The sequence below is a fragment of the Prionailurus viverrinus genome, chromosome D1, assembly GCF_022837055.1.
Source record: "Prionailurus viverrinus isolate Anna chromosome D1, UM_Priviv_1.0, whole genome shotgun sequence".
NCBI lineage: Eukaryota > Metazoa > Chordata > Mammalia > Carnivora > Felidae > Prionailurus > Prionailurus viverrinus.
This window is the reverse complement of record NC_062570.1, coordinates 23,113,420-23,126,140: the sequence shown is the minus strand read 5'-3', so window position 1 is coordinate 23,126,140 and position 12,721 is coordinate 23,113,420. Positions and strand designations below refer to the sequence as shown.

Genomic DNA, 12,721 nt, shown 5'->3' with positions numbered 1-12,721 from the left:
AGTAAGAGTGCTTGACAAGGGGCTTGAACCCACAAACCATGAGATCATGACCTGAGCCAAAGTTGGACGCTTAACTGACTCTAGGTGCCCCTAGAGATTCTTATATATAAATCCATTAAATAATTTTAGTATAGTACCTTTGTTGGCCATGCCTGGATGGTTGTATTATTCCATCCCATCCAATGTTCTACGAGTATTTCTGAGAGTTTGTGATATGTAAGGCGTTGGGGTAGGTGATACAGGGAAAACAAAGATGATCAAGATAAGATTCATCCTAATGGTACCTCTACTTTGCTAAGTAGGCTAAGACACATAAATACCAACTGCAAGGCAGGATTTCAGTTCAGTTAATATTTACTGAATGCCTTCTGTGTGTCAGGCAATAAACAAAAGGGACAAACTCCTTGCCCTCATGGAGCTTACAGTCTAGTTGGGAGATGTTTCCACCTGAGTTATAAGTACATTAGAAAGTGGTGAATGCTAATAAGAGAACTAAATTAGGGGGTGGCTGTAGGAAGTGCGTGGGGTAGCACTTGTCACAATGTAAGCAGGTGGCCAGGGAAGTCCTTAGTGAGGAGTCGACAGCAGAGCAGCACGTCGAGGTTTAAAGTGGAAAGCCATGTGGATGTCCGGGAAAAGAACACCCCGGCTGAGAGGATAGCAAGTGCAGAGACTCTGGGGTGGGGTGTGCGGGGTGTACCCCAGGAACACTGAGGGCACCACTGTGACGGTAGCCAAGGGACTGTGACCGTGGGGGAGGGCGCTCGGGAAGATGACAGAGCGGCCACCCCACACAGTGCCTTGTCCATCCTGCAAGGACATTGACTGACTCTGAGAAAGTGGAAACGTTGGAGGGTTTGAGCTGAGTTGTGTGACATAATCTGTTGTGTGTTTCAACGGGGGTAGGGTAAGGATAGACCGCAGCAGGGCAAGGGTGTGAGCGAAGTACGACAAGTACTGGGAAGGACTGAGAGACAGTACAAAGAAAGGATGTTCTTTCAAGTGGGGTAGCTCGTTGAGGGTAGGCTTGATTGAGAAGATGCCATTATAGCTTGGCCATCAATGAACAAAAAAGATTTCAGTGAGGAGAGAGGGGAACTGGGTAGCAGAGTATTTTAGTACAGTACAAAAATAAAAAGGAGGTATGATTGAGAAGAAATTATTTATTGGCTTTTGGAAAAGACCCGCTCATACTAACTACAGAGTGTAGCTAGAAAAATGAGTATTTCTTGTTTGAACTGCACTTTGAGTTAATGTTCATCATCAGTCCACAGTTGTTTATAGAATCTGACCTATAAATACTGAATAAGAAGAACATATTTCAGTTTTAAGATAATCACCCATTTTCACTTTTTGCCTCTTGGAGTTTTTTGTTTTGTTTTTTTTTTAATTTTTTTTTTCAACGTTTATTTATTTTTGGGACAGAGAGAGACAGAGCATGAACGGGGGAGGGGCAGAGAGAGAGAGAGGGAGACACAGAATCGGAAACAGGCTCCAGGCTCTGAGCCATCAGCCCAGAGCCCGACGCGGGGCTCGAACTCACGGACCGCGAGATCGTGACCTGAGCTGAAGTCGGACGCTTAACCGACTGTGCCACCCAGGCGCCCCGCCTCTTGGAGTTTTAAGCTTAACATGATAATTTTCCCACGAAGAAACAGAAGCTCTTTGAGAATGAGTTTTATGTTTTAGAATGAAGAAATAGGTACAGTAAGAAGAAAAAGGGATGAATAGTTTGAAAGCTTTTCGGCATTTGGCTTTTTTACTTGTGGTGTTTAGTCTGTGTGTAAATTTAAATTAGCCTGATGAAGAAAGACACATTTTAGTTTTCCCTTAAAGCTACTAGAAAAAGACGAAGTAATTTTTAAAAACAATATTTATTTATTTTGATAGAGAAAGAGAGGGAGAGAAGTGGAGGGAGGGGCAGAGAGGGAAAGGGAGGAAGAATCCCAAGCAGGCTCCACGCCTGACGCAGGGCTTGATCTCACAAATTGAGATCATGACCTGAGCCAAAATCAGGAGTCAGCTGCTTAACTGACTGAGCCACCCAGGTGCCCTGACAAAGTAATTTTTTTAAGTCAATTCCTCAGATTATCTAAGTATTGACAATGTAGGTCTTAAACTCAGACCCTGTAACAGACAAGTTCATGTATTTATATTGATACACCAGTTGAGTTTAGTATCTTTCCTTAACTCTACATCTACACAGAAGCTTATATTACTGTCCGTGATTATGTGTTTTCTAACTTTTCTAGAGAAAACAACCTCATCAAAAAACACCCAGGCGTCCTCTCCACCCATGGGCATCCCTAGGCGTCCTGTTGTTTCAGAGGCTGCGGACAACTTTGGGGTGGTACTTACAGATTCCTCTAGGCATAGTGGAGGTAAAGTAGAGAACCTTCATTTTTATTGATTTTGTTTGTTTGCACATGTAACTGGCATGTTTCAAATTATTTAGGGGGTGGAGTGGGAGAGAGTGTTTGTTTATTGTTCAGATTATAGCCTACCATAAAGCTCTTTCAGGTCCTATTTCAACCATGTTTAAAAAAAAAATTTTTTTTTAATGTTTATTTTTGAGAGTGAGAGAGAGCACGAGTGGGGGAGAGTCAGAGAGAGAGAGGGAGACACAGAATCCGAAGCAGGCTCCAGGCTTCGAGCTGTCAGCACAGAACCCAACGCGGGGCTCGAACCCACGAACCATGAGATCACGACCTGAGCCGAAGTCAGATGCTTAACCGACTGAGCCACCCAGGCACCCCCTATTACCATTTTTTTAATGCCCTGTGCTCCGATCTTGGTAACTCAGTGTCATGATTGCTTTTTGAGGTAATAAACTCAGACCCAAAATGTTCTGGTACTAAGATTTTATAGCTCATAACAAGGATTTTTCTCTTTCCTCTCTGGCAAAGAAACTAAATTTATGTTTTAAACTCTGAAAGTCTGACTTTTTCTTTTTTTTTTTTCGGTGATTTATCAAAACGTGTGGTGGTGCCTACGGTATGGTTTAGTGTTTTGAATGATTACATGTCATATTCCATTTTATTGCTATATCTTGCCACTTGTATGGTTTTTAGATGTCATAGCCATACAGTTTTCAAAAGATTCTTTTTAGTATTTAAATTTCACACGTACTAATTCTACAATTACAACATAACATGCTCTTTGTGGCTGTGTTAATGTGTGTTAGCAGGATGTCTAGGGAGGGCTTAAAATTTCATTGCTGAGCTCTAACAGTGTTCAAGCCTCTCTTCCCTATTTGTATAGTCTTTCACGAATTGGCCTCAGACAAAAGCAGGTCATAACATTTAAACACCCTTCTGGAACCCCTCTGCTTCTTCAATATCATGAGCCTCTTCTGCTTGAGTACTTTAGCCTCTGAGGAGCAGTTCAGCTCCCTTAATAGAGTACTTACACGAGTATCAACTTTATATAATTTTTTTAATGTTTATTTATATTTGAGAGAGAGACAGATAGAGCATGAGTGGGGGAGGGGAAGAGAGAGAGGGAGACACAGAATCCGAAGCAGGCTCCAGGCTCTGAGCTATCAGCACAGAGCCCAACGGGGGGCTTGAATTCACAAACCGCGAGATCATGACCTGAGCTGAAGTCAGCCGCTCAGATGACTGAGCCCCCCAGGGGCCCCGAGTATCAACTATATATGAATAAAGTTGACATCTGAAAAACAAAAACCTTATGACTTATTTAACATCCTGTGGTAGATACTGGACCAAATGCTGTTGCAGCAGAGGCAAAATAAATCTTGCCTTCAAGGAGTTTACAGCATCTTGAATGATCTAGACAATAAGTCCGCAACAATATAGTGGGTAATATATACACATTAACCCATAACAATGATTTGGATTCATTGTGCTGAGAGTCTACCCTTGGCGTTCTGGGATCGCGAGAGAAATATGCAGAAGAGGCAGGTGGTGGTAAGAGAGGCTCCCTCTGCTGAGCTTCAAAGACAAGAATGCTATAAAGACAAGAATGGAGTAAGGAACAAGAAATGCAAGACAGCTCCTGTGCAAAGAGATGCAAAATTGACATGTTGGATTTCGTGTCGAGGTTTAGAGGTTAGGGTTTTAATTTGGTGTGATTGGTTACTGTTGGGAGTGACACCAGAGTAGGGGGGGAGGCAGGTGGGCACCTTGTATGATGTACTTAAAATTTTAATCTTTCCTAAAAAAAAAAAATAATAATTTTTCCTGGAAAGCTGTGAAGAACTATAGAAGACTTTAAAGAGGGGGAAAGGAGAAATGGCCAAAGATGAGGCTAGAGAAATAACGAAAATAGTGAGAGTGTGGATGGAGAGGGACACAGCTGTCAGACAAAGGAGATTGAGTCCACGTTGAAAGAGAGGCAGAGGTGTGGGGCCTCGGGCTTGGGCAACCAGGGCCCATTTACCGAGACAGGTAATAAGGATAGTTTCGTGTAGCTTAAGGGTTCAGTTCTGGAAGTCATGAGTTTGGAATCACCCAGGCAGAGATAGCCGTAGGAAGTGATCTCTTGAATCTTCGCAATAACCCTGGGGGAAGGATTAGCATATTTTACAAATCCGTTAACTGAGACTCAAGAAGGCCATGCAGCTTTGCCTGAGCTCTCCAGAACTGCTATTCAAAATTCAGATTTTTGAACTCCCAACTACAGTCTTTCTTTTATCCCATAACTACCACATGCTCTCTCTTTTACATATTGAAGATTCTTTCCTGCAATGATTCTTTTCCCTAATAACCTTCTCTTTCTGTTTGATCTTTGGTGTTCTTTGATGAGTTTTAACCTCCTATGCATCAGTGTAAGGAAGTGGTTGGTTATCTAGTACCAAAAGAGAGATTCACTAACAGTACTGTTCATTCTGTTTCCATTGCTTTCTAACTTGAAAGGAATACAGTAAGTATCACTCAAAAGTTGCCTGCTTTGAGTATTTTCCTCTTTATAATCCATCAAGCGCTTTGCTTTTAAAATGCTACCAATTTCTCCATACAAGTACCATCTGCAACATTATTATGTTCTTTCTTATATGTTTGTTCGGGCTAAAGGGGTGTCGAGTTGAGACAGAGGGGTGTTGCTTAAGGAATGTGGCACGGGCCACACAGACAGGGTTCGCTTAGTGACTTCACCCAGGTAACATCACCATGGCCCGGAGCTGGACCTCCTCCTTCAGCTCTGGACACCTGATTGTTAGCATGCCAAACGACAGTCAGTCTCTTGAGACCCAGCTCGCCTTTGCAGAATTCATAGGCGATCAGCGTAAACCAGAATGGAGACTTACTAATTTGCACTGAAACCGTCCCACAGACCAGATTGTCTCTGTCGGCATTCTTCCCTGGTAGGAACCAAGTGGGAAGACAGTTACAACCACAAGTGTGTGGTCTTCTTGGTCAGCAAGAAGAGTTAGGTACGTGCTTTAAATGGCTGGTGGACTTAATCCTGACGTTTCTACCTGCCACGGGAGTCTAGACTGTCCAGGTTGTGGGCCAGGACCTCCCCTCCCCTTGGCCGTGTCACCTGTAACTGCTAGACATTCGTTCTCTGACTCCTTTTTCTAAAGTTTGTGTGGATGACTAGGTGGCTCATCTTGTTACTGAGGGCCGTTTTCTTGATTTTTTTAAAAATATTTTTAATGTTTATTCATTTTTGAGAGAGAGAGCAGAGACAGAGCATGAGTGGGGGAGGGGCAGAGAGCGAGGGAGACACAGAAAGTGAAGCCAGCTCCAGGCTCTGAGCTGTCAGCACAGAGCCCGACGCGGGGCTGGAACTCACGGACCACGAGATCATGACCTGAGCCGAAGTCGGATGCTCAACCGACTGAGCCACCCAGGCGCCCCACCCCCTTTTCTTTATTTAACTACATATCCTGTCTTCCTGCTTCCATCCCACGTAGCATTCTCTTTGCCCATTAATATCACTGTTGATTTATTAATCAAATTTTATCTCTTTACTGCCTGCAGTCTGTGTTTTTGGAGTAGCGTTCCTATAGCCTTGAGGTGTGTTAAGATAGGATATGGTAGTCATAGCTAATAATCTGTATGTGTGTTATGTAGCTTGGATGGGTAAAGAAAAACATTTAAATAACACCTAATTTTGAAAATGTACTATAAATTATAGGCACCAGGTAATAATTACTTATACACTATTTAGCCATGAATCTAAAGTAGCATGGTCACTATTATGATGCCCATTAACTTTCCATTTTCTAGAGCTAATTATCAAGTTTATAGATGACTTTGTTTTTCCTTTATTTCCTGTATCTGGTCATTTCATTGCCCCTTAGCTTTTAAAAGATAATAGGAAGATTGTCTTAATATTATTAACTCTGGCAGTTAGTTTGGTGACGAATCTTTAATAAAATGACCCTTTTAGTTTGTGTTATTCTTGTCTCCGACACCAGGGGTTATTGGAATAAATGTTTCCGTGTTTAGTTCCAGAGGCACCAGATCGGCCTACCATCTCTACGGCATCAGAGACGTCCGTCTATGTCACTTGGATTCCTCGGGCCAATGGGGGTTCTCCAATCACTGCCTTCAAGGTCGAGTACAAACGGATGAGGACTAGTGATTGGCTGGTGGCAGCTGAAGATATCCCTCCTTCCAAACTTTCTGTGGAAGTTCGTAGCTTAGAGCCAGGTAGTAATATTCAAACATTTCCTTTTTTGCCATCCACTGCTGACTTGAGATGCATATTTATAGTGGTCTCGTACTCTTCTGATTGTTAAAGTAATACAAGCCTGTTGTGTGAAAACGGAAGAGAAACTATGAAGAAAAGAATAAGTCACCTGAAACCCATCCAGCCAGAGATAAGCATTGTTTACAGTTTGGTGTATTTTTGTAGCCTTTTTTTTTTTTTTTCATACAAACCAGGATCGTGCCATAAATACTGTTTTGTGATCCCATTTTCCCTCTATCACATGCCTTTTCCAATATCATTAGAAATTCTTCAAAAACTCAAGTTTTTAAGAACTGTATATCTGCTGTATTTACTTAACACGTTCTTTTCTTCTGGGTCTTGGATTCTTTCTAACTGCTAATCAGTAGAAACAGTGCTGTGTGACATCTTTGTGTGTGTGTGTGTAAGGTGTTTTGCTATAATTACATATTTTAAGAGGAAAATTGCTGGTTGTTTGACAAAAATTGTTGGCTCTGATGATGAATCTCTCAACGGAAATGGGAGAACACTCATGCTTTGCTCAGCAGAACACCCGACTTCCCTGTCTGTATTGAGGCTGTATTGAGACGTTAAACCACACAAGGAGAAAGCAGTAATCACAAATACACTTTGGTTGCTTTTATCTATGTTCCATGACCATTTTTGTTTATGGCCTTTTTGAATGTACTTTAGTGACAGATGTCGGTGTTTGTCTAGACAGGTAACATGAGCCTCAGAACCTGCAGGTAGAGTTGGGAGAAGGTGACAGTTTTAAATGTGGGCGAAGCTGGGTAGCATTTCACAGACAGAAAACACCGTCTTCAGAAGCCCCGTGGTTATTTATGAGCCATCAGGAAACGTGCTGGGGGAGTCTAATTTATTCTTTAGATCTAGATCGTCAGAAACTCACAATCCTTAGAGGTTTTAGTTTTTTTTTTTTTTTAAGTTCTTAATATGTAATACAAATAAATACCTTCTGTTGTGGCTTAAATCTGTCCGCTCTTATCCCATTATTGGTGAAATCAAGTGACATCTGCTGTCACCCACACAGCGCCCCTTCCTAAGTGTATTCACTGTGTTAAACTTCGCTTCAGTTGTTTCTTTCAAAGGGGAAAGAACCTCGTTTTGAACACAGATACTTCAACCAATACTGCATTTGATGGTTATGATTTTAGAACGTGATGGTAAAAAAAAGTAAATGCGCTCTTTCCTGTTCTCTACCTGCCCCTGCCATGACAGACATCATTAATCTTTCATGGCCTTGTCTCCCAGTGGCTCCTAATAAGCTCTTGGACCCGGGAACACGACATCTTGAACATCCGCTGCCAGTTGACAGAAGCTGGCAAGTGGATTGAAATCTGTTTACCGTGGAGACTTCAGAGTGTGTTTTCGTGACTGTAGATAGATACTTAGGCACAGTTGTCATATCTCGTATAATGATATGACCTTTGGTTGTCTATTTGCAGATTTTTAAAAACTGTTTTTTCCTTTTTTTTTTTTTTTCCCTCCCTCAAAAGGTTCAACATACAAATTTAGGGTTATTGCCATCAACCATTATGGTGAGAGTTTTCGGAGTTCGGCATCTCGTCCTTATCAGGTGGCTGGGTTCCCCAATCGTTTCTCTAACCGTCCAATAACTGGACCCCACATTGCTTACACTGAAGCTGTCAGTGATACGCAGATCATGCTGAAGTGGACGGTAAGTGGGACAGCTTTTCTAATGAGACGGTTGTCTAGTTTGGCCATAGTAATGATTGATTTGATATCCTCATGACACGATATTACGAATAGCAAATGTTTTTAACTTCTAAGTGAGGGAAAGTTGAAGGGCATAGAATATTTATCTAAAAGCACCTGTGATGAGTGGGACAGTCTTCTCAGCTCTCAGCCAAGTGTTAATTGCCATTTCAAGATTGAGTGATAGATTTTTTATCGTGTTTATTTATTTATTTTGAGGGGGAGGGAGGGGGAGAGGGAGAGAGAGGGAGAATCCCAAGCAGGCTCCATGCTGTCAGTGCAGAGCCCGACATAGGGCTTGATCTCACAAACCACGAGATCATGACCTGAGCCGAAATCAAGAGTTGGACGTTCGACCAACTGAGCCACCCAGGCACCCCCAAGATTTATTTATTTTGAACCAAACGTACTTTTATGCCTTAGAACCTGGTGAAATATATTACATTATTTTTGCCCAGCCCTCCAGTAAATTAAATGCTCGCAATACCTTTGAATTAAATTTAAAATAGCCATCAAGGATGTTTACAAAATGAAGCTGGAAAAATATTGCCACACAGATATTTCACATCATGGATGCTGAAAGTTACACTCATTTTTGTCTTTGACAAGTCTTTGCTTCTATTTTTTAGTACATTCCATCAAGTAACAATAATACTCCCATTCAAGGATTTTATATCTACTACCGGCCAACAGATAGTGACAATGACAGTGATTACAAGAGGGATGTTGTAGAAGGTAAGTCCCACTGGCAAGCTGGCGTAAAGAGCTTTGGGCGGAGAAAGTTTATAAATATTATGAAAAACATCATCCCAGGTTAAGATAGATAAAATATGAAATGTCATAGACACTATTACTTTGATTTTTTTTTCCCAAAGAGAGACCATCTTTCCAAGGTAATATATATAGTATCTTCCATTTTGGTTATAGAAACAGTTAAAAAACCCTGGGGGAGATCTGACTTGTCAGTAGTTCATCTGAAAAAAATTCTTGTTTTCTGTTTTATTTAAGTGAATAGTAACGTGAGTATAAAAATCACTTGCAACTTCTAGCTATATGTAAAAAAATGTCTCCGTCTCAGTTCCATTAACGTCTCTACTGGAATGATTGAGTCTTAAGCATGTTCTCCGCTTTGAGAGATGCTCAGGAATTGGAATATATAGAGACAAAAAACCAGCCAAGATAGGGAAGTGTGTTGAAACTACCTTTCCCTTGCATTTAAAATACAATCTAGAACTTTGCATGTGGTCTGAAGGCCCCACATGACCTGGCTGGCCCCTGCCTGCACCTTCCTCCAGTCTCACACACGTCTCCCCTCTCACTGTGTCTTCCGTGACACGCCGGCCCTCTTTGAGTTTCCTTGTGTGCACCAGGATCTCTCTTGCCTCAGTACTATGACACGTGGCAGTTCCTACTCCCTACTGTGTTCCTCTTCTGGTGTTTTATTTAGTTTTTTCTGTTGTGGGCCGAAACGGTGCTTCCTCAGGTAACCTCTGCCGGTTGATGTGAGTTACCCTTGGTGTAATTTCTAAGTGTGCCCTTTATGGTTATGTCATAGAATTCACCACAGTTGGTATGTAAGAAGTATGTGTGCATGTGTGCGTGTGTGTATGAAAGTATTTACTTAGTTTGTCCCCACCGCTAAACGTTAGCCTCTTTGTGGGCAAGGAGTCTTTTCTCTAGTGTCGTATCCCCAGCCCCTCCAGTGGTGAGGTGTTCAGTATTTAATGAATGAATGGAGTCGAAAAGAACAGTGGAATATCTGAGGATGATCAGGCTGGAAAAAGGACGACTAACAAGCAATGTGACAGCTGCCTTCAAATACTGAAAGACTATTATGTGGAGGAAGAACTCAGCCGGTGGGGAGGGGCAGCTAAAAGGAAGTAGCATGAAGAAGAAACCTCCAACACGGCTTTTTTAACAAACTCAGAAACTCCTTAATTTTGGAGGTGTTCAGTAGAAGCTGGATGCTTCTTTCTCAGTGATCTCTTAGAAGGGATTCTTGCTTTGGGAGGAAGGCTTCCTCCAAGGGCTATTTTCCCCTCCCAAGATTCTGATCCTTTGAGCTATTAACATCACGATGGATCATGTCAAAAAATGGCCCTGGGCCAAGGTTGTTTTCATACGACTTCTTGATGTCAAAGGCTGCATATAAATTTCGTTGTAAGTAGTCTTATAATAAATTCATTTAAATACGCTACATTAAGTTTTCTTTAAATAGTGTAATTTAAATAATGTTTTTCCAGCAGATTACTTTTGTAATATAGTAAAAAATTATCATCTGAGTTTTAATACCTGGTGCGTAGCAGGTGCTCAGTAAATATTTTTTGAATGAAAGAGTGATTATTTCTCTTAATGTGGAAAAGTAGGAAACAAATTAGTTTCTAAAATCCACTTTAAACATGAAGCACTGGGGGAATGAGGTAAGATACTTGTTAGCGGCCAGACTATTCTGTGAAGTTAAGACGGTAGCTGTCTTGAGGGAGATATGACCGGAAGAAGCATGGGGGGTACTTTTGGGGTGCCGGTAATGTTTTCTTTCTTGACCTAGGTATCGGTGCCATGGGTATGTTCAATTCATGAACATTCAGCGAGCTGTTCCGTTATGGGTACTTTTCCGTGTGCGCATTTCACTTTCTGAAAAAGCTATGCAAAAAGAAGAAATGATAAGAGTTATTAGTAACTGTTCTATATTTGAGTTCTAGCTAGGTCGTCATTTTAGTTTAGCTGGGTTAGGAGAGTGGCGCTGTCACTTTTATTTCTAAAATCTTTTGACAGAGATTAACATTTGCTATGAAATAGTTCTAAACAAGGTAAATGTAAACAAAGTGAACATCTCTCTTTGTCTCGCTCTGTGCCATTCTTTTTCCAACCTCCCCTGGTTCTACTCTCTAGAAATATCCACCAGTGAACAGTTTTTAAAATATATTCTCTAGTTCAATCTTTGAAATTTTTGCAAGCTTTTGTGATGTGAATATGGCGTGTGGAACTGGGAAATTAACTTTCGTATCCAGTAGTCGTGTCTGCAGATGTGAGTTTTGCCTTACGGTTCACAGAGAACTTGTTTATAAACTTCGTAGACGGAGCAGTTAGATGTTTAAGTGGGCTTCACTGTGCTGTGTAATTTGCTTATTCCTTATTTTCAAGTTTATGCATTTGAAATTCTTTTTGTGGCAGTTGGAAACTATTGGCCTGTTCTCCCAAACCAAGGAACAAAAGTATCTACCCTTTGCCCGTAAAGTTTTCTTTAAGGCAAAGTTTTAGATTACTTATGTATATGGACTCAGAATTGTTTAAGCTTTTGGAAAAAACCTGAAACTCAATTACAGTGTTAAAGAATACACCAAGAGCAATTACATCAAGTTATCCTATCTTCTGAATTAAGTTCCACATTGGAGTAAACCGTAAATGTTTCCAGCATACCAGTGCTTTTGTGGTGAATATTTTTGTCTTATAAAGTTGAGTTTCCAAAAAAATTAAAGTATCAGGCATCCTAATCGTTAAGCCTGTGCTTTGGCTTTTCACCTTTTCTAAAATATTCTTTGAGAAAAAAAGAAAAAAAAAATGACCCGTTTAAGAAAAGGGTATGCTGGTTGGTTGACTTTCAACCTAATAATGTACTTTGTTGTCTTACTCATCAGTGATCAGGAAAACTCTGCTAGTGCTTCCTGTCATTTTAGCCATTTGAATAATTACCATAACAGTGGAGTATTATTCTAACAAGATATGTGTTCTTCTACCTGTTTTTCTCTTATTAGTTAACATATTGCAAGCGCAGTTTAATTACGTTTTGACTAGGACTCTGAAAGGAAAACTTCCAATCTAGTGTGGTCATTATTCAGGAGAACGTTTATAGTTAGGTGAGTGTAGGGCTGAGCTAGGAAAGGCCCAAGGACAGAGAAAAAATAGAAGTCTTTGAGAAAGTGTTTGGAACTTAGAAATAGATCTATTCCAGTCTTTGAATCAAGATTGTGAGTCAAGTTTATTTTAGGGTCCTCTTTATACTTACAAAGGGGGCATAGAATTCCTTACTTCTTGAGCCTTTCAGAGTCCCTTGATCCTAAAACAAGCAGATTCTCTTCTGTGTAAACTATGGGTCTTTATGAATGAGGGGTTTTGTAGTGGTGACCTGGAAAAGGGGCTGTGTTTCCGGTCTGAAATATTTTTGTCTGTGTTGAATTAGAAAGGAACCCAGTGCTGTTGGACCTGTCAGCCGAGTAGATTTGACTTGCTTGTGTGGTTTGGTTTTGTTTTTCCTCCCCCTTCAATTAATTCTTAAATCAGTAGGTGGTATAGTTGAGCTTCTAAGGAACTGTGGAAACAGTTTGAGGAGGTATGCTCTAAGAGG

The 12,721-nt window shown here is 40.9% G+C and overlaps 1 protein-coding gene across 2 annotated transcripts in view; it reads left to right on the top strand.

Annotated features, from left to right (window-relative positions):
* CDON (cell adhesion associated, oncogene regulated) overlaps positions 1 to 12,721 on the top strand; it is a 106,096-nt gene that overhangs the window by 58,120 nt on the left and 35,255 nt on the right. For both annotated transcript variants that reach the window (XM_047879301.1, XM_047879302.1), the window contains 4 exons: positions 2,253 to 2,381; positions 6,417 to 6,620; positions 8,157 to 8,338; positions 9,006 to 9,111. In XM_047879301.1, coding sequence (XP_047735257.1) covers positions 2,253 to 2,381; positions 6,417 to 6,620; positions 8,157 to 8,338; positions 9,006 to 9,111 — 621 coding nt within the window. The remainder of the gene's footprint in view (positions 1 to 2,252; positions 2,382 to 6,416; positions 6,621 to 8,156; positions 8,339 to 9,005; positions 9,112 to 12,721) is intronic.